This window comes from Meriones unguiculatus, chromosome 10 (genome assembly GCF_030254825.1).
Source record: "Meriones unguiculatus strain TT.TT164.6M chromosome 10, Bangor_MerUng_6.1, whole genome shotgun sequence".
Classification (NCBI taxonomy): Eukaryota; Metazoa; Chordata; class Mammalia; order Rodentia; family Muridae; genus Meriones; species Meriones unguiculatus.
Window position 1 is genome coordinate 101,418,972 of NC_083358.1, and position 23,064 is coordinate 101,442,035.

At 36.4% G+C, this 23,064-nt stretch overlaps 1 protein-coding gene across 1 annotated transcript in view; it reads right to left on the minus strand.

Moving 5' to 3' along the window:
* Positions 1-23,064, minus strand: part of Rsbn1 (round spermatid basic protein 1) — a 46,765-nt gene that overhangs the window by 13,064 nt on the left and 10,637 nt on the right. The window contains exon 2 of the mRNA XM_021634203.2: positions 18,475-19,148. Within this exon, the coding sequence (XP_021489878.1) occupies positions 18,475-19,148 (674 nt within the window). The remainder of the gene's footprint in view (positions 1-18,474; positions 19,149-23,064) is intronic.

Genomic DNA, 23,064 nt, shown 5'->3' on the forward strand with positions numbered 1-23,064 from the left:
TCTATTCCTAAACTTGTGTATTTGTTGGGGAAGCACTGATATTTCTGTATTTGCTTCACTAGGCAATGCAATCATTTTCTCAATCCCCTAATTAGGAATTTATAAGCCTTTTCCTCATCCTTTAAATAACAAATTTTATCTAAGTAGTGCCTTAATGCAAGAGATAATCATTTTTTATCTAACTGCAAAACCTTAAAATCATACATGAGGGTTTCACCTGAGCATTTCTACATAGTGCCTACAAATGATCTCCTATGGAAAAAAAATACTTTACCATCCAACTTCCCTTTTCTAAATGCTTCCACTAGCTCAAAATCCTCATAGCTGATCAAGTTCCTTCTGATTATTCCAAAAGAAACTGTATGATTTGCCACAATTTAACATATACTCTAATCCTTGTTGGCTTCCAATTTTATTACTGACTATTATAACTTTGACTTATCCCTGTAGGTAACTAATAGGTCATTGAGAAGACAGATCTAAACAAGGTTCCCATGTAAAGAAATCAAGTCCATGAAATTCACAGGTATTAGACAAGTTGGATTTGAAGTTATAACTAGATTAAAATAGTAGTAACAATTAAGGGTTTGGGAATACAGCTCAGAAATAAGAGCACTTGAATGGCATATGTGAGGCCCTGGGTTCAATCCCAGCATTTAATGACAACAACAAAGTAAAGACACTCCAATCTCCTTGCCCAGACAGATCCTACACATCCTCCGATCAAGGCCTATCCAGGTGAGTCTGCCTGGTCTTCCCATGAACACACCCTAAGCAACTCCTGAGATCACACATCAAGTACTGCAGCCTAGCCTGGCCCCCTACTTGATGGGCCCTCAGCCTCCAGGTTCTGATCAGGACATAACCCATTCACACAACCATCCAGGCCTTCATAAGACATATCCTAACCTGTCTACAAGATCTTGCACTATAGTCTTGCCGGGTGACTCCACCCGATTTTCCCCTCCATACACCCTTCTCAAGCCCCAGACTTACCCTCAAATCAGGCCTGCACTAGGATACATATCCTGGATGCCCCCAAGAGCCCTGCATCCACCTGACTTCATTCCATATAAGCCACACCAAAACTTTAGGGCTGTGTTCTGCTCCAACCTGCTCCGTCCACATCAAAGAACAAAACAAGTCCATGTACCCAGATCTCACAGCAAAAATACAGACAATATCAAAGATCAAGACAGTATTCCTTTCCTCCCACCAAACTCCACTAGTCCTGTAGAAATGTTTGCCAATGAGAATTTCCTAGATGAACCACAGGACATGGAATTTTAAAAACCAATCTTAAACTTCAAAGAATTTAAGGAATTTAAAGAAGACCAAAACAAAAAAAAAAAAAAAAAACTGCTCAATGAACTTAAAGAGAATAAATGCCTAAGTGATGGCCAAGAAAACACATATTGTAAGCACTAGCTGGAGCAATGAGCCAAGAGAATGAAATTAAAGGGAAACAAACAAACAAAAAAACCATAAAATTATCCCTATCTGCAGATGACATGATAGTTACATAAGAAATCCTAAAATTCCTACCAGAAAACTTCTAGAAATAATTGATCATCTCAGCAATGTGGTAGGATAGTCAACTTGCAAAAATAGCTTTTTGATATGCCAATAACAAACCTACAGAAAAAAAAAAATCACAGATTCACTCCCATTCATAACAGCCTCAAAAAAAAACAAAAAACAAACAAAAAAAAAACTTCTAGGAATAAGCCTAACCAAGGAAGTAAAAGGACCTCTACAATATAAACTTTAAACTTCTAAAAGGAAGAGACAAAGATCCTAGAAAATGCAAAGAAAGACACTCCATCCTCAAGGGTTAGTAGAATTAATACTGTGAAAATGAACATCCTATCAAAAGCCACTTACTGACTCAATACAATCACAATCAAAATCCCCATCTCATTCTTCACTAACATTGAAAAACTCCTAAAGTTCAAATGGAACCACATAGGATTCTGGATAGCCAAAACAATACTAAACAAAAAGGACAATCCTGTAAGGATTACCATTCCAGACCACAAGATATATTACAAAGCTACAGTAATAAAAACAGTATGGTACTGGCACAAAAACAGATATGTAGACCAACGGAACAAAATCAAAGACCCATATACATATATATAGTACATATACCTACAGCCATCTGATATTCGACAACATTGCCAAAAACGTATGCTGGAGAAAAGACAGCATCTTCAATAAATAGTGCTGGGAATACTAAATGTATTAAATTAGATTTCTATCTATCGCTTTGCACAAAACTAACTCCAAATAGATCAAAGATCTAAGTGTGAAACCTGAAGTACTTACAGTGCTAGAAGAAAGCATAGGCAGAATCCTACAGGATACAGGTATAAAGATGAACTCTCTAAACTGGATTTGCCCAGAAACCAAGACCAACAACTGACAAATAGGACCTTTGAAAACTAAAAAGCTTCTGCATGGCTAAAGAACAATCAAATGAAGAGGAATCTTACAGAATGGGAAAGCATCTTACCAGCTGAACTAAAAATAAAAGACCCATGTAAAAATGGCCTTGCAATCTCTAAACAGTTTTTTGTTTGTTTGTTCTGGTTTTTCTTTCTTTTTTTTTTTTTTTTGTTCTGGTTTTTCAAGACAACGTTTCTCTGTATAGCCTTAGCTGTCCTGGACTCACTTTGTAAACCAGGCTGACTTTGAACTCAACAGAGACTGACTCTGCCTCCCAAGTTCTTGGATTAAAGGTGTGTGCCACCAAGCCTGGTTGAAACAAAGTTCTTAAAAGAATAAAATGGCTAAAAAGTATCTCAAAAAATGTTCATTGTCTCTAGCAGCAAGAAAATGTTAATCAAAACAACTTTGAGACTTCATCTTATCCAAGTCAGAATGGCAAACATCAACACAACAACTAATAACACTGGAAAGAATGTGAGAAAAAAGAAAGGAATGAGTCCTTACTGCTGGACACCATTTACTTCAGGTATAGGTCCTGGACAATCAGAGATACACCTGACCTGAAAGCCTCCTTCATGTTACTAGGAGGCCCCATAAAAGATTCCAGGGGAGGGAAGGAATGAACAGTCCTACTCAGCTATGACACCTATGAACTACAATAACCAGTACGCACAATATCCCTAAGGGTGAAATCATGGCACACATACCTTGTCAGTAACCAACAACTCTCTAGTTGGAATTATGGCCTGCTCAAAAAAGGAAATCATACCTTGTACTATACACATAGCCAACTACTGGGGGTTAGTGAAAGCATGGATCCTGGAAGAGAGCCTACAACAGCTACTTTACTAAACCAGCATAAGTCCTAAATACATTTTCAATATTGATCCTTATTCTCACAGACAAGAACAGGTCTTGTCTCATCAAAGAAACCACTCCTTGAACAGATGGAGAACATTATAGAAAATCACAACCAATTAAAATGCAGAGAACAAGTAACAATGTGGTGCTGGGCTCCAACTTACACATTCACAACACAACTCCTGCACTTAAGGCTTAGGGACCATAGCAGAAAAGATGGAAAGAACAGGAAGTTTGCTGAGATAATATCCATCCTAGAAACTACACATGAAATAGTACCAATATGACGACCTAACTAAGACCTGAACAGGACAACAGCAATAGACTGGTTAACATGGAAGAGTGAATCTCATGGGGCCTAAACCCTAGATCAAAGGACTACAGGCAACAAAGAATGCTGAGAGCAGGAGAAAACAGTCTTTCCCAGGGAAAAACTCTGCCCCCAACTGGTTATACAATACCAAGTGGTCAAACCTGAAACCATATATATGCAAGTAGTAGTAATATGAACTGAGCAGGCTGAATAGTATATATATATATATATATATATATATATATATATATATATATATATTTACACATACACATACGTACATACATATATACACACATATATATGTGAACAGTTAAATAAAGGCCATGAATTTAAGAGAAAGCAAAGCAGGTACTTGGGAAGTGTTGGAAGAGGAAAGAGGAGCGGGAAAATTATTTTAATTGCAAAAAATGTTAAAAGAAAAAGTATTCATAGCTAATATTATTTAAGGTTTAAGATAATTACAAAATTAGAGGTAGATATTGAAAATTAGAGTATAGAGAGATAAGTCAGTGGCTAAGAGTACGAGCTGCTCTTCCACAGGACCCATATTTGAATCCTAGCACATACACGGCAGGTTACAACTCTCTATAATTCTCTGTAATGGGGATGTGACACCCATTTCTGGCCTCTGCAGGCATCAGGCACACATGGTACACAAACACAGATACAGGTAAAGCCACTGGTATTAACTCGAAAGTCTAACTTTATAGTTAGTAAGACTCAAAAAATATAGAGAAACAAAGGTCTTAAAAAAAAAAAAGTAAAGGGGGAAATGAATATTTGAGGGAAGACAAATAAGATCTCAAAGAACTGAGCTGTAAATTTATAGTCCCAGACAGAAAAACAGCTATGACAAGATGATCACACAAAGAAAGTGAGTTTGGAGTTGGGGGAGGGGGGTGTGCTAAGCCACAGAGAGAAGACAACTATAGTAACTTAAGAATATCATTTCAAAAAAAAAAAAAAAAGAGTAACATTTCAAAAAATGGTCAAGAATTAGACTTGAGAAAAGAAAAATTACCCAGAATGCATCTTTACTAAAGAACTGGTTAAAGAAGTTAACAAATAATTAATAAAGAAAGAAACACAAGCTGTTAGTTTAGACCTCCAACCCACAGTCCAAACTCAGGATTGCCACACTGAACTGGAAAACCTTCTACTCATCCATGTCTACTCACACAGTGGCAGAGTTAAAGTAGTAAGCACTTGAAACAGAAGCAGACACTATGACACTTCTGTATTCAAAGTTTATATAGACCCTCAGTTTAAATAAAGGCAAAATATTATGCAATCCTTTGTAGAAAACTGTTTACCAGCTGGGCATGGTTGTGTACTTTTAGACCAGCACTGGACACAGAAGCAGGGGGACTTCAAGGCCAGCCTGGTTACAGAGTAAGTTCTAGGACAGCCAGGGCTACACAGAAAAACCCTGTCTCAAAAACACAAAAGAATAGAAAAGGTTTACCCTAATTTAAAACACTCAGAAAAGAAAGCAGACAATGTGTTTAAATATAAACTCTATCACTCATCTCAGTGTATCAGTAATACAACATGCCTCACATAAATACTTGAATTTATACATGCTAAGGGTAGAAATACAAAAGCCAACTATTATACTCTGACAGAGAGAAAAGAGAGGAAGAACTACTGATCAACTGTCTCCTGCATTAAAAATTCTAATAAGTGCAAATTCTAGTTACTTTTGTTATTTACACAAGTCAGACTGTGAACAGCATAAGCAGTCAACATGCACCAGTTGAGGGAATCTGATGCCAAACAAGAAAGCCACTAATTATTCCTAAGTAGTCTGTCTTTCTTCTTTTCAGTGAGAGTTTCCTGGGCATATAGCCAGTGAGCTAGGCTTCCTGGCAGCTAAGTACACCCTGTGATTAAGTTATAGCCAATAGGAAGGCAAGTTAGAAATGTCATTTTCCTAAGGAACCATCTTGTCTTCCACTTCCTCTTTCTCTGCTAGCAGAATCCTGAGTGCTATAGAAGCAGGGGCATCCAAGCATATAATAAGGAAGGAATGGCCAAACTTAAAGACAGAAGGTACTAGGATCCTGGATAAAGTGAAGCAGTGTTGCTAAACTCTGGCCTGTCATAGAAGGAAACATCCTTTCCTAGCCACCATATCTATATTCTCTTTGTTATAGTCATTTTGGTTGCACAGATGACACTGGCATATTATGCCTGACCTGGACTTAAGAAGAAAAAAAATAGGAGATACAAAGTGAATAAAGTGTAATTAATTAAAAAAAAATTTTTTTTAAAAAAAGAAGAAAAAAATAACAAAAAACTAGGGAAAGAAAATCTACCCCTACACTACACCCAAAAGCAAGTAATTTAGAGACTTGCAAACCATACAAAGGAGGTGAAGTACAAGTTAAAAAATATTTTAAATATTGATAAAAGATTAAAAGAGAACACAACAGTCTTTAAATACTTGGAGGCCTGTTTGTCCCCAGTGAGTGCTGAAAAGCTCAGTTTTAGTGTGGTGATGCTGAGATATGCTGGAACTTACTGGGAGAGATAGTTAGGACACTGGGGCATCACCTCCGAAAGAGAGTACCATAATCACAAGAAAGGTGACACGTGATACAGAACGTTCCTAAGAGATTGCTACAGATGAGCTGGTACCTCTTCCGAATCCCTCTGGCACATGGCCTCTGATCATACTCACCCAGAATGGAACCAAATGTATGCCAGTGATATGCCCTTGAATCCTCAGAACACTGAACTAAAAATAAACCTTTTGTCTTTATAATGTACCTGGTATCTGCTGGTTTGTGATAGCAACAGAAAGTAGACTATGAATTTTAGCACAAGGGAGTAGATTTATATAACTTTACACAAAAAAATAAGAATTATTAAAAAACCAAATCATTCATTTACTATAAATTTATACTATATGTCAGGGACTGTCCTCAACACAGATACAGCAAACCAAACCTACTCCTGACTCCTTAAAGCATACAGTCTAGTGGGGAAAGACATATACTAATAAAACATTTAATTGTAAACTGTAAATTGTAAACTATATTACAGAGTACAAAATCTCAATCCAGAGTATAAAATGTCCCTTAAAGTAACATTCAACTAAAATCTGAGAACAAGTTTAGAAACAAAAAAATATTAACAACTACTAGCACTTGGAAGGCAGAGGCAGGGAAATCTCTGAGTTTGAGTCCAGCCTAGCCTACAGAGTGAGTACCAGGATAGACAGGGCTACACAGAGAAACCCTATCTCAAAAAAAAAAAAAAACAAAGTAACCCATTAGGTCTAAAGGAAAAGGAAGTTTCCCAATTTACCTGTCTGTTTTAGAGTTGTATATCCAGGCTGACCTCAAACTCTGGAGCTCAAAAGATCTTACCTCAACTTTCCATATAGATAGAACTGTAGTGTGTCTTCACAGCAAGCCATACTTTGCCTCTGTCAATTTTTAAGCAAGGTCTCTCATGTAACCCAAGATGACCTGGAACTCAGACTATATAGTTAAAAATCACCTTGAACTTCTGGTCCTCCTGCCTCTACCTCCCTAGTACTGGGATTACAGGTGTATGCCACTGTATCTGGTTTACATGGTGCTGGGATCCAACCCAGGGCTTTGCGCATGCTAGGCAAGCCTACTAGCAACATGAGTTCCATCTTCAAATTCCGATATTTGCATTTTTTATTTTGTTTGTTTAGTGCTTTGTTTGTTTAAGGGGAAAGAGACCAGTTAGGAGGGTTCTATAATAGCCCAAGTAAGAAATTGCTCAAAGGCAGTGAAATGGAAGAAAATATATATAGAAAATATAGGAAGAAACTACATATAGAAAGTATCAAGGAGATTAAACAGTCAGGACTGACTGAAAGAGCATCTGACAGGAAACAAGAAAATGTATCAAAGATTACTACCAACTGATATCCTTTATAACTAGATAGGAAATATCAGTCATTATGTCCTCTGGAAGAGAAGTTTGGGTGGGAAGATCTTCTGTTTTAGACATCATGAATTTGAAGCATGGGACAGGTAGGGTAAAGACCCCAAAGATGTGCGGATTCTAAATTCTCAAATATACGGATGTTACCTTATCAAAAAAGGTACTTTGCAAATATGAAAAAATAAGGATACTAAGATGGATTATCCAAGTAAACCCCAAAGGTAATCCCATGCATCCTCATCTCTCTTCCAAGAGTCCTAAGAGTGAGGAATAACATATTCCAACTCCCTGGCAAAAATGTAATGGTTCTTAGCTGTAGAAATTAAAAGCCCCAGAGAAAAAACACTGACGGTTGAAGCTTTACTCACAAGGCTATAGATTCCCTACTGAGTCACAAAGCCCCACCTATGTGACTGCAGGGTTTCTCACCAGTTTTATGCTAACTCATGTTTAAATATGAACACACAAGACCACTTTTGAAGAAAACCTGTAATATAATTAGAACATGAAAACAAACAGAATTTGTAGAGTCAAAACATGAAAGAAAATTTGATTATTTTAATAATTAAAATAATTTCACCAGAGGGATGAGAGGGTATTACATCCATGATAGAATAACAGAAATAAGAATGAAACTTCTCAAATTCAATACATTTTAGCTAAAATTCATCTACAGTAGGAAAAGGAGACAGCAGAACAAAAAAGAAAAATATGTAATTTTAAAAAATTAGAGGACCAACCTGAGCTCGAGATTTAAAATAGCTACAGCAATATAATAATAACCCATAGAAAAAAAAAGGAAATTAAGGCCAAGAAAAGGCTCCAAGAGTAAAGGCATTTGCCACTAGGCCTAATGGGTTGAGTTCGATGCCCAGGACTTACATGGTAGAAGGAAAAATATCCCTAAGTTGTCCTTTGACCTCCACATGTACATGCTACCCATGTGTGTATGCATATGACCAATGTAATAAAAAATTAAGTAGGGCTAGAGAGATGGCTCCGAGGTTAAGAGCACTGGCTGTGCTTCTGAAGCATCTAAAGGCCCTGAGTTCAATTCCCAGCAACCAGATGGTGGCTCACAATCATCGGTCCCCTCTTCTGGCATGCAGATTTGTATGCAGGCAGAACACTGTGTACATAATAAATCCTTTTTAAAAAAATAAGTAAATTAGGCCATTAGTTGGGAGACCTAACACAATAAAAATTTCTGCAAAAAGAGAAAAAAAGCCGAGGGAAGGAAATTAACAAAGAATTAAAGCTAGAAATGTAGCTTAGCTCAGTGATAAAATACTTACTTGTCTAGCAGGCCTAAGAATCTGGATTCAGTCCCCAGAGGAAAAAGAGAAAAGGGGGTGAGAGGAGAGGGAAAAGAAAAGGAGAGGTAACTGGGCATAGGGAGGTAAGAAAAGGGAAAGGGAAGAAAAACATAGTAGAAAATGTACTCAAATGAAAGAACCTCTATTTCCATATAGAAAGCCGGAGAACTGAGTTCAACTACGCTGATGAAGTTTATTTCTTGAGTTTCATGATATGAATCTAGCCGTTTGTAACTTATACTTCTTTATATTTATAATGCTTGATGCATTTCAGTAATTTAAAAAAAAAACCTTATCTCAAAATGTATTACCCTTAATATTCTCAATTTTTATAATGAAGAAATGTTGAAAACATTCAAAGATAGAGGGAGGATAGTACGGAGAGAAGGCTCAAAAAGAATTAGAAATGACAACACTGGATTCCTCAACAGAAACACTTAAATTTAAGAAACACTGGAATAATGCCTTTAAAAATTGAAGAAAATTACCTAATCTACAACTCCAGACCTACCTGAACTACCAACCAAATGGCACAGGAGAACAGACTCCCTATATGTGAGTGAGGTCTTATTTGAGACACTTTACTTTTCTGTGGAATCTTAGAAAATAAAGAAAAAAAAAATCCCAGGATATAAATCCACATTTATATATAGACATTTACACCAATAATAACTACAACACAGCAACATTATAAAGCAGTAAATGCTCAACAACAAGAAAACTGCAATGTCCTATACCATCAGCCCAGAGGCTGACAATCAACAAACTAGTTTTGTACATCAACATAATTCTCATATGACACTGCTGAACCAAAACCTGGATCCTAAAGAATAATACATGTGATGTGGTAGTAAAAGTCACATATGTTGTTTTATGTTCACGCTCTGATGAGCGCTGCTTCTCTCTTGCCTAACATGACCTGGGGCAAGTGGGCAAGACACTGTAGTTAACTTTGAGCATATTTCCTATTTAGAGTGGTAGATCAAATGCAGGCCTTCTGTCTAAAGAAGGGATTACCAGAGGCTTTTTTCCCCTTAGTGGCTAAGAATACTCAAGGTCAGGCTCCCAGAACTACAGTGATAATCATGATGACATAAACTGGACATGAGTCAGAAAGAGTCCCAAAGCTAACTTACCAGTATAAGCAAGTTTCTAAAGTGTTGAACATTGAGCCATTTACCAGATTAAAAATATAGCATAAAAAGTGCACTGTGAACACCCACATCCACCGTAATCATCTTCCACAGGAGATCAAAGTTGTTAGCCTCTCTGGTGCGAGAACCCTAATTTAGCTGGAGACTATAAAAATATACATCAAACCAAAGTATGTGATTGGTAAAAATTATAAACTACAAATTCAAGTCAAAGACTTGCTTCTAGGAAAAAGAAAGAAAAACGTGTCTTTTAAAGGACACACACAAAGCAGCAATTCATTTGTGTAACTTAAACCCTTTTTCATGTAAAATACAGGAGGCAAAGGCTGGAGAAGTAGGGAAGGGCTTGCTATTACTGAGGATCCTAAGCAAATGGGTAGTTTCTGTTTGGGACAGTGAAAAAGACCCTGGAAATGGGCCCTGATGATGATTGTATAACATTCTGAATATGATTAATTCTACAATATCACAGCCTTTAAATGGTTAAAATGGTAAAGCTTATTTTATATTTTACAACAGGGCTTGTAACATAGGTGAGTTAATACAGTGCTTGTCTAGCATGCATGGAGTCCTAGGCTCAATTCTCAGAACAACATACTCTGGCCCTGGTGGCACTGCCTGTAGTCCTAGCATTCAGAAAGTAGAAAGGCGGGTAAGAAGTTCAAGGTCATCTACACACCAAGTTAGAGGCCAGTGCCTGATGTATAAGACCCCTGTCTCAAAAGAATAAAATAAAATAAAATACATTTTAAAAAAAGCAGGCTGAGGTTCAGAATCTAGAACACAAACAGGCAAAGTGCAGAGTAGGAGTATCTTTTCTAAGAGACCAAGAGGGGTCAAGGGACTGGGGAGATAACTAAATCCATAAAGTATTTAATATACAAGTATAAGTACCTGATTTCAGATCCCCCAAACCCTATAATCCCAGTGCTGGGGTGGAGGAGATAGGTGCATCCTAGTAAAATTACTTTACTGAGCTCCTAGATTCAGTGAGAGATCTTGCCTCAAAAAATAATACAAAGAATAACTGAGGACATATGATTGACTTAGGGCCAATACACACACCACTCTACATATACAAATAAAACTAAATTTTCAATCTTGAAGAACAGGCCATAGGCAAATAAGCTGACTTTCCTAAGCAGTGCTTGTAAGTCTTCACAAAACCTTATAGAGAGATAAAGTCCCAAAGGATTACCAACCCAAAAAGGGGTTTTAGAATAATTTTGTACTGTATAGATTTTAGACAAGATTATGTCTCAGTTTATGATGTTATGAAATGTCTAAAACTGTACCTACGTATCAAATGAAAAGAATTACAGTAATGGTAGGCAGTATGTGATGTAAAACAATGCCTCTTAACTTTCCCTATTTACAGGAATTGAGTCATCTGGGGAACTTATCTCAGAAAGCAAAAAACAAGCTGAGTAGCATCATTTCCTAACGTATGTTACAGCACAGTGGGAGGAGGTAGCAACATGTCAGGAGGTAAGTAAAGAGAACAGAGCAAACAATAATGCAAGCAGGGAAAATCCCACCTTAGTAAAATCAGGAGAGAACAGTGTGGAATTAATCATGCTTAGCAGGCACTCAAAGAACGTGGTATGTTTGTAATAGCCACAAAATATTAAGCAACTACCTGTCAATGTACACACTGCTCTATGTCAACATACACACGGTTCTTGATGTTAAAACTCAACACTGCAGTTATTCTGTATCATTTCTCAGAGTTCACTAAGTCCCAATGTTTATCCAATACACAAAACTTCCAAAACCACCAGTTAAGACTCATAATACCAAGCTTGAGGTAGATCATACTGAAAACCCTGGAAAGACTGTTAAACAGGGATGGACTGTTTTGTAGAACTTGTACTTCAGGAAGAAGCCTATTTAAAGCTGATTGTTTAAAAAACAGAAAGGAAAAAGCAAGCCAGCAATCTTCCTAACCTTGTGACCTATGAGTAGAAAAACATTTTTTAAAACATCCTGTGGAAAAGCACTGAGTGGGTCAAAGTGAGTTGATTACAAGCTGTACTAAGAACAGAGAAAATAATCAAACCTACTATGTACACTGTTTTATTTTCTAAAGGCTGTTTTATTTTCAAGTATTTATTTTTTCCTTTTACACAATGCACTAATACTTAGTTCCTCAAGGGTTTAACTATTTACCAATTACATACCATTCTACTAATTCCACTCTTCATCACAACTGTCCACATTAGAAAAATGTCAATATATTAATCAAAGGTTACAGAGTTAATAACCTTATCCTAACATGAGAAGGTAATTTTTTTTTTTTGGTTATTCTTTAAAACAAGACATTAAAGTTGGATAGTCCAACCCTGCAGGATGTTAATTACTTTTTAGAATATTACTGTTATGAAAGCAGCATTTGCAAATAACACTAACCAAATAAAGTTATAAAGATATAACTGACTCTTACTCAGGCCACTACAAAGCATGCCTGACTACACTTTTTAAGTATGCCTTCAATGAGATTTCCAATCGGAAGTACAGAAATTCTTTGAGGAGAAAGATGAAATACAGAACTTAAAATATGAACGTTTGCCCTCAGCACATTTACACCCATCATCCTTCTTCATGTACCTTCAATCTCAGTGTTTAAAACAATTCCCATTTTAACTCAAGTATAGTGTTAGTTTGTTGCTGTTTTCATGTGTAAGTCTTGTATAGATTTTAACTGGCCTTTCTAACTTCATCAGAACTACCTGAGAGTGTTAGAAATGCAGTTATGTGCAGATGGAAAGACAGCTCAGAGGTTAAGAGCACTGGCTGCTCTTCAAGAAGACCTGGGTTCCATTCGCAGAAGCCATACAGCAGCTCTTACCATGTATAACTGAGTTTCAGGGTACCCTCTTCTGACCTCTGCAGATACCAGGCATATGCATGCTTCACAGACACACATTCAGGCAAACACCAACAATACATATTAAAATATAATAAGAATTTCACTGAATTATATGTACATCATAGTTTGCTAAGCCCTAGACTTTCATACCATTAACAGAAAGGAAAAACAAAACAAACAAACAAACAAAAAAACTCCTCATTAAGGATCTGCATTTAATCTTAACAATGACTTAACAATGACTTCCTATTTCCTAAAGGCCTGTAGTCTTTGAAAGAACTAAAAGATTGAAGCTTTTATCAGTTCCTCTGTTACCACAGGGCTACTCTAACATAGGGAGCTAAGGACCAAAGACTTTATATTGTAGAGTCTTAACTCAGCCTTAAATACATGAGTTTTCGGATAGCCAATACTGTAACTATAATTTACACCAAATTAAAAAGATTACAAATACATTTATCCCAAATGTATTTATTACAAATAAATACATTTTATTAAATGTATAAATACATTTATTACATGTATTTATTACAAATACATTTATCTTACATTTATGTAAGATAGTATTTTTTTAAGGAAAGAAGACATTTCTTTGTGAACATTAATTTCTCTATTAACTGACCTTAAGATTCCACAAACATTCAAACACTTTTGGTCAACACTGGTAATAAACCAATGACCATTTAAAAGTTAGAAATGAATACTCCTGCAGAATTATAAAAACATCTTATTGCATGCTCTCTTACAAATTCAAGTTCACAAAACTAGTCTTTAGCAGTCCCTAGCTGCTAAATAATCAAACAAGGATCAGCTTAGCGTTCTAGTTGACATAATGAACTTACCTCTTGGAGTGTTAAAATATTTGATGATTATAAAATCTTAAAAAAACAGCCTATATATGGATCCTAGTCTAAACCAATACAATAATTTAAAAATATAAAAGTAATAGACGTTCTAACTTTTCTTACACGAAACAAGCCTACAGTTTACTTCATGAGCTGAAGTTCCCAGGGGAGAAAAAAAGAGAGGTGCTGGTGGTTAGGCTAAAGATTCTAAAAGGCTAATTGACTGATAAGAATTCAGTGATTATGGCAACCTGGAATTCTGCAGTTCCTAAACTACCTTGGGATATCTTTAGCCTACTTAATAACTATTTAGTACACACCTGTTTGATTTATCATCCTTAACATTTATCAGGTAACCCTTTGTGAAATGTGGTTTTTATATTAACAGCTCCTCCTGCTACAGAGAACAAATTCTAGAGCAGTGCTTAGTGAATCCTCATATGCATAAGAGCTAGCTGAGCTTTCTTCAAACATTCAGATTCAGATTTGAAAAATTTCAGTAAAAGCAAGAGCAGACATTTCAAACAAGCACTGTGGTGATGCCAGGAATACTCTGGCACATTTTCATAGCAAGGTTCTAAAACCTATTATTACAATACTCAAAATCCACCACCACCACCTCCACCACCATCACCACTACCACCCCAGTGTTTTACAAAGCACTGGTATTAATGATGTTTCCAATTAAATTCTTAACTTACAAACCTAACGCTTTTCCAAGTTTATATTACTTGATCTATCACATGCTGTTTAATTTTTAAAGGTTTATTTATGTGTGTTTGTGAGTGTATCTGTACATGGTGGTATGCATACCTGTGTGTGCACAAAGGCTGTAAGATGGCATCAGATCACTGAGCTGGAGTTACAAGTGTTTGCAAGAGCCCCAGCTAGTTAAACGGGTGTTAGGATCCAAACTCCAGGCCTCACGACTGCACAGCAAGTGTTTTTAACCACTGAGCCATCTCACCTGCTAGCTATGTTATCTTTTTATCACTCCATTACTATTAAAATCTAGGAGATATATCCTAGCCGCCTTCCTTTTGGGGTCTCTTTCCAAATTCTCACACTTAGATGCAGACACATTATACCTTTAGCTTCACCTCTTCTCCATTCCACTGCCACCTCTAGTTTGCCTACATGTTAATTAATCCAAAACCTGCATTTCTCAACCTGAGACCCACATATTCGGCCACTAAGAAATCTTTCTACCAGCCCAACTCTTTCTACCAGCCCAACTCTGTTGGCTTGGTTTGGAATTGTTTCATGCCTAGCTGTGAGTGCCTTTTGGTCTGGAAAGTTAGCTTGTCTCATCATACCCACAGCTAGGACACACACTCTGTAATTACGAATTGTCCTTGTTTTCCTGAGCGAAACACAAACATCTTTGGTCACTAGTTTGTCAGTGTTGGGTTGTTTCCACTGTGAGGTTCTCATAATGTTAAAAATAACTCATGTTAGAAACCCTTTCCACATGAAAGATTTGTAGTTGAGACAGTACATATATTTTACTACTTATAATAAAAATCATGTCTACAAAAAAAGAGAAATCTTTCACAAATGTACACAAAATATCTCCAACAGCGAGGGCCAGTAGCTCCATAGAACAGCACCTGTCCAGCACACACAAAGTCCTGGTTTCAGTCTCCAGTACTAAAGACAGGGTGAGAGTAAGAAGCCCATCAAAAAGATCTCTTAAACACCACAGCACCCCTACACCAGACACCAGCCTTTCAACCCTGCATTAACTTTCCTTTATCCCCATCATCTTCCTATTTTAAGTCACATCTTAAAACTTGCCCTCTTTCATTAAACCCAGTTAGCTTCCACTTAAGAATTTCTCAAATCTCATTATTTTCTCAAAAACTGGTATCAATTTAGACATGGAACTTTTCTGATCCAGTTACTATAATAATCTAATCAGTTTTCTTTCTTCCAAACTCATTTCATCATCTACCTTACCCTTTATTTTTTAGAAGTATAGTTTGTTGGCACTGCTGCTAAGAGTCACTAGTAATCCCCCATAAACTTTAAAAAAAAGTTTTTAGCATGCCACATAACGCTCTTCACACTCCTGACTATCCGCCCTCAGTGTTTTTATTCTCTCCCCCTTTTCTTACTCTAACCAGTCTTAAGAATCAGAATGCCCCTTTGCTTCACCAAGCTATTTGCAGCTCCCTGAATGTGGCACATTCTCAGGACTATATTTGCACAAACAAAATCCCTTTTGTTAAACAGTGACCATATGTACAGAGTTAAGTACTGATCTGCTTTGAAGATTCTCCTATATATAACATGCCTTAAAATGCTTTCTAATCAGCAAACCCTGTTCCCTCAATCACAGGCTTTTCCTGGGCACACCTCTGCTCTTTAACGGTTTTATAATTGCCACTTTACTCACCTCCCTACTAGGCTAAATTCATCAGTTAGTCCTTTTTAAGAACTGAGTGTCCAGTGCCCATTAGATGCTCAATAAAAGCTAAAACCTATCTTGAAATACAGTTATAAACAATTATTACGGCTACATTTTCAAACTATAAAGAAAACAATTTTTAAAAGCCCACAATTTTTACTTGATTACAAAAAAACACAGATTTCCAAAATATCCCACATGTTCACTGAATTCCCAGCATCTAAGCAGATTTGTTTAAAAAAAATGAAATAAAATCAAAGCTTTTCCTACTTTGCACTGAGATACAACTTTAGCTTTATAATCACAATGTTAGACGAAGTAATCTCATTCCCAATGGTCACAGTGAGGGGTCAGATGGCCTCAGTTTCCATCCTGACTTACTAATACTTACTAATGGTCTGCCTCTGGGTAACAAATTAGAAGTTTCTTCAATGGACAGCAGGGATAGATTGCTTATGTACCTCCTGATTGTTTCAAATATTCTGATCTGAATGTACAAACATTTCTACAAGCCATGAACAAACAGGAACTAATGTGCTAGCATCCATCTCCACATCCATCAAAGATTCACAAACTTCAAGATTTACAAATTTCAAGTTTCCTGGGCTATACAAGTCCTTGAACCACAAGAGCAACAAGACCCACAGTCTTCTATCCTCTTATGTGGCTAAAGCAGCAATATCTAATTCCATAATAATCTAACATATTCTTTAAGAATACTTATTTTATAAACCACAAAGTAAATCTCATGGTAAGTTGTTGGTACAGTCATTTAAATATCAGCTCCACTTAAAAAATTAATTGGAGGACAAAAATCAGCAGGGAATACCATTTTAAGATGTTTCATTTTTGGTCTGAATACTGTCAACATGCAAACTCAACCTATAGACTAATATAAAAGTTTAAAAATCGCCTTTACAAAGCTGTATCTCCCCCCAAATTTCTGGCTTATTTTTTAGATGTGCTTGCTGGTCTGTCAGACTAGAAAATTCATCTCATCTCTCTAATCTCTCTAATCATCTAATCTAAAAAAGTGAAGGAACATGTGAACTCCGCTCTCAGCAGTACCTTTATTTGTGCTATGGAGTAGATTAGAACTGTTTATTTCTTTTTCAGTATTTATAAAAGTAGGATTCTCTAACTTTCAAAGGGCAAAACTCCTTTAAAAAGAAAAAGAAAGGAAAATCTACTACAAAAGTCAGTACTTTGGTACCTGATTGCGGTAACAAGGCCAAACTCCAAGACGAAGCCCTTTACTGCACATGGAGTTCCAACATCTTGGGCAGACTCATCTTGCGACCTCTCCAGATTAGCTGCTCCTGCTCTCTCTACTGCAGAGAGAACTTCAATTAGAGAAATTCTGAAGTCCATGAATCTAAACTGGATACTCCCCTCATTGGAGGCAAGGATGGTAAAGACTCACTAAAAAATTCAAGTTAAGGACGGGTCAAGTAAGTCTTAGTGGCTTGAATCCACTATAATGTAAGCAGCTGAGAGTCGGAATATATAACCTTATTTACCTCAAAAAAGGTTAAAGGAAAAGAAAGGCTCTAAAACCTAAAAATGCAGACTATATAAATCTTTAAAAAGTGAAATAGTCTCCACTAAATTTGAATCACAGTATCTACAATATAAACCTAGTGCTGCCCAGTCATATTCAGTCTTTCTGAGAAAAGCAAGCAAAAAAAAAAAAAAAAGATTTCTGTTCTTTTTAATGCTCTACAGTAACTCCACTGAAAGGAATGCTTGACTAAAAAGTGGTTAGAAAGGAACGTTTCCCTGCTGACTTAAGCCTAACTGCCCAAGCAAGGCTTAGAAAATGTCTTTACCTACAACAGTGCAAGGCAAAGGGAGCAGAGGCAATGGCGGTCTCTCCAGTGACATTCCCAAGGCACACAAATGGGGTGTATTTCTGGGACAGACTGCCAACAAGTTACTAAAAGAACTTAAGCAAAATCTGGTAAATAAATAAGCCAACACTGATGTGTTCTACTCCGGTATCAGAGTTTTAACTAATTTTACTCTGAAGCTATTATGTCTAAATCATATACTCTACGCTAGCATTGCCTAAATGTAAAGCCCGGATTCGTTTTCAAGCTGATTTCCATAAACTCACAATGATGTCTAAAGCATTTCATCAAGCAAATAGCACGCCCCACACCAAAGATCTTAGTAATCAGGAATTACAATTTGAAAAACAAGACAGTCTGAAATACTTTTATTACCAGGAATTTTTATATGTGCAGGTGTGTTGCACAATACAATGAAGTTAATACTGCTGTGATACTGTATTTACCATCCAATTAAATAATCATTTTACCTTACCTGAGTGTGAAAATTTGAAATGGTGGTTGTTTCAATATCTTTCTTGCCCAAAATTTCCATTTTCACTGGAGTGTTGGGAAAATTAAAAGCAAAGTAGTCCAAGAAGTCTGGGAGATAAGCAGCCGCTCCATGCACTATTGCTAAAGCATAGTAGGCAGCATTTTTCTCATTTTCACTGAATGTCAAAGCAAGAAACTCCTCAGAAAATCTCTCCATCTCCATTGGAGACAAAAATGAGAGTTCGTCCATGTATGCATGAAGGACAAGAGCACCACCATTGGACTGGTGTTCTTCATGAATAAAGTTGCTAAATTTAGTACCTGTTTTTAAGAAATTTCTGCGAATAGAATGTTCCTGGTGCGTTGTAAAAGGTGTCTGTACTCCCTGGGGCACCCGATATTCTTGCATGCCCAAATTTAATCTGCACAGCTGTTCATCCTTCAGATACCTGAAAGACTCCTTATTAAGTCCTGAAGTGCTATTTAGCTGTCCTTGGGGGAGACTCTCTCTGCTGATACGGGTCAAGCCGGCACAGACGGTTTGCACTTCCTTATTGTACATTTTAAGGCGCCTTCCTCGCATGTCTTCTCGATGTTTCTTTTTCTTTTTCTTCTTTATTTTCTTCAAGACAAAATCATCAGCTCTCTGGGTTTTACCATTTTCATCTGCTGTTTCTGGCCACAATAATTAAAAATAAGTTAGTTGCTAGGACCAGTGTCAATATACATGTGTCTTAAGGTACTTATCTAAAATTAAATACCCTCTCCTTCATTTCTGAGAATTTGTTATTACATCTTTTATCATTAGAAACAAAAGTGAGACAAAGATCTTAAAATACAGTAACATTCTGGGTCAAATGTTATACTTAAAAAAAAAATAACGAGTTACTGTTGGAACTACAGTTAAGTGTATGTGCAATGCCATGGATTCAATCCCCAGCAACACACACACACACACACACACACACACACATACACACACACACACACACACACACACACACACACACAGGATTGTAATAAAGCTAAAACACTGCAGTAGTGTATGCTATACCATATGGTGTATTTGTTTAGTTACTCTTACAAAATTTAAATTGAAATTTGTTGTTTCATGTTTTGCTGTCTATTAATAATTATACTACACACAGTTGAGCCAAAGACAAATTAAACCATAAAACACTATTTTTACCTATCAAATTTAATTTTTAAAAAACTGTTGTCTTGCAGCGGTGGGGTAGGGTGGGGTGAGAGGCATCTCTACTATAAGGAAATGGATGACATAGGCTGCCACTCACACTCTCATCACACCTTATTTACTGCTCATCTCGCTGGTCGTATCTACTATTCTACCACAAGTGTTCTTGTTACTCCCAATCTTTTTCTCCCTTTGTATCTTGCTATATTTTTCTCACCCCTTTTTCCTGATGTCTCTTTTAAAAGTAATCATCACTTTTCTTCAGGAAAGCCAGAGATTTTACAATATCCTTTTGATTCTAGTGTGGTAGCACACACCTGTAATTCAAGCTTCTAGTAGGTTAACAAAAGATTAAGAAATGGAAGCTAGTCTGGACTCTAAGGCAAGACTGTCTCAAAAAGGGAAGGGAAACAGAAGCCCTTTTCTTCTTCTCATGGGAAAAAGTAAAAGAAAGACAACACAAACAGCAAGACATCAGAAACAACAGAGTCAAAACCCAGGAACTGGTGACCATTGTTTGGCAAAGTTTACCCTGTGCCAGGCTCTGCACAGAGCCCTCCACACAGTGCTTCACCTTTACATCCTCTCTGAGGATGTTCTCCACACTGTTTTATGGGAACAAAGTCAAATATGAAGTGCTAAAACAGCTTACCCAAGATTACGGACAGATGATTAACTGGAAAATCTGTAGGCCCCAAAACACTTAACCCTTATTCAAAAAGCTGATAAAATTTCCACAAATGACAATTTGGTGATACATACCACAAGCCTTGAAAACATGTATAAACTCTAGATCCAGAAAACGTTCTAAGTCAAAGTTATCTAAGAAATGACTGGGAGATCTACAAAAATAGCCATGACAGTATCTTTTAAAGCAACAAAATCACTAAACCCACTAAAATACCTAATATAGTGATTAAATTCTGATAGCTATATACTATAAACTATAAAGTAGTGAAGTTTACATAAGAATGTCATAAATGATCACATTGACTCTTCTGGAAGGCCTGTACTGGTAACTTCTCCACTCAAGAGAATATGTGACAAAGGCAAGTCCATGATGCCCTTTCCACACAGCTTCCCGTTCCAGACTGACAGAACTCTCCATCTGTCTTCTAGACTCTAATCGGAGGTCAGGAGCATATATTACCTTTTATTCCAAAGCACTTAACATACATTTGTTCTGATACTATTTTTCAATTAAACATTCATTTCACTTGAATTTATTACAGACATACATACCATGTACTAGGTACACTCTGAACATTAGGGCTATAATGCTGACTACAGCACAAACACAATCTACTCTCCTGTACCTTATAATCTAATTGAAGAAAATCAAGAAGCTACAGTACTACCAGGTAGTAGGAGATAAAAAGGCTGTTCTAGATGTTGGGGAAGCTCATTTTATAAGGTGAAATTTAGAATGAGTTCTAAGTAATAAAAGGGCTGGGTATTTGAAGAGCTAGGGGTAGATTTCTAAAGAGAAGCAAAAGATCTAAAATCAGGGAAAAGGCTGGCTAACATATATATGTGCTATATACATAAAATACAGAAAAATGTCTGTAGAGATAGATGCTAAAGTATTACTAGTAGTTATCAAATGTGGCAGGATTATAGATGTCTATCTTTTCTGCCTATCTGTATTTTTCTAATTTTCTATGAGAAACATATTAATGTTATAATGTAAGAACCGACTCAAGGTTTAAACAGTTAGAATGAATTGACAAGCCCAATACAGAAAGACATCATTTATTTAGTAGTTAGAAAATACAGCTGACCCCCCCCCCAAAAAAAAAAACCCTTTGGGATTAAACAACTATAGTCCTAACTAATCTTCAAATTTAGTCTAGCATTTACTATAATTTATCTACCAAGCAATAGTATTTCCAATATAATCAATTTAGTTAACATACATACCCAGTTATACAACACTTACTTGGCATAATAGATAAATACTAACTAATATAAAGATTCTAGATAAAACCATTCCAAATGACCACATACTACAAGTTATAAAAGCTAAAGAAAATATTTTAAAATGCATGCCTTTAAAATATACAAACAGGGGCTGGAGAGATGGCTCAGCCGTTAAGGGCACTGTCTGCTCTTCCAAAGGTCCTGAGTTCAATTCCCAGCAACCACATGGTGGCTCACAACCATCTGTAGTAAAATCTGATGCCCTCTGCTGTCCTGAGGCACGCATGCAGGCAGAACACTGAATAAATAATAAATAAATTAAATATATATATATATATATATACAAACAATGTACTATGTGTTTGAAAATTCCTTTAAAACAACAAAAGCCCAGGCATGGTAGTTCACCCTTGTGATTTCTGCACTCAAAAGGCACAGGCAGAGGGAGAATGACCTCTAAGTCAGCCTGGTGAGCCTGGCCAGCCTGGAGTACAGAGTCAGAATGAGAAACGACTTAAAATATAGACAGATAGTTAGTTAGATGGATGGATGGATGGATGGGATGAAAGAGAACCCAATAAAAAAAAGCCTTTTCATTTATAAACATTATTTAAATCTAACTATATAACATTCATAAAAGCAGATTGCTTATACTGGTAACTAAAAATATAACCCATCTTATACTTCACATAGAACTAGATTGTAATTAAGTAAAATACTTAATTATATTTATTTATATTTTGTACTATTTTGTATTAGTTTTGTAAAACTAATCTAGAGGCTGAAGGGATGGCTCAGAGGTTTAGAGCACTGTCTGCTCTTCCACGGGACCTGAGTTTAATTCCCAGCAACCACATGGTGGCTTGCAACCATCTATACCCTCTAATGCCCTCTTTTGGCATGCAGGTGTACATGCAGATAGAGTACTCATATATATATAAAATAAATAAATAAAATCTTAAAAAAAAAAACTTACCTAAATATGTTTCCCAATAGCAAATCAGTAATTTAGACAATTTTCCCAAGGAACAAAATGTCATTCATTATAAAGCTTGGCCTTAAAATGCTCCTCTAATCACACCCTGCTAAATCCTTTCGTAATTTCATGGGAAGGGAACATAAGAACAGCTCTGAAAATATCAGGTTTTAAGTTTCAGAAGGTATACAAAAAGTGAATTATGACCTAGATCTGCCACTGAAATTAGCACTGAGAAGGAAGTGCATAAAAACAGTTATTTTCTATATTACTATTTATCAGTGGTATTTCTACATGGCCAAGTCCTTGTCAATTTTATCCCAAAACACTTTTGTTTAAAAACAAAACAAAACAAAAAAAAAAGATGAGCTTTAAATTAATTTTACTCTCACAAATTTCGATTTCTCCTAACTAATCCTGTTTTTCAAATGTAGACTGTTTTTCTCAGGCTGAGATACAGAAGCTTGCCTTTTGTGTAGATAAATTTGAGACCATTCATC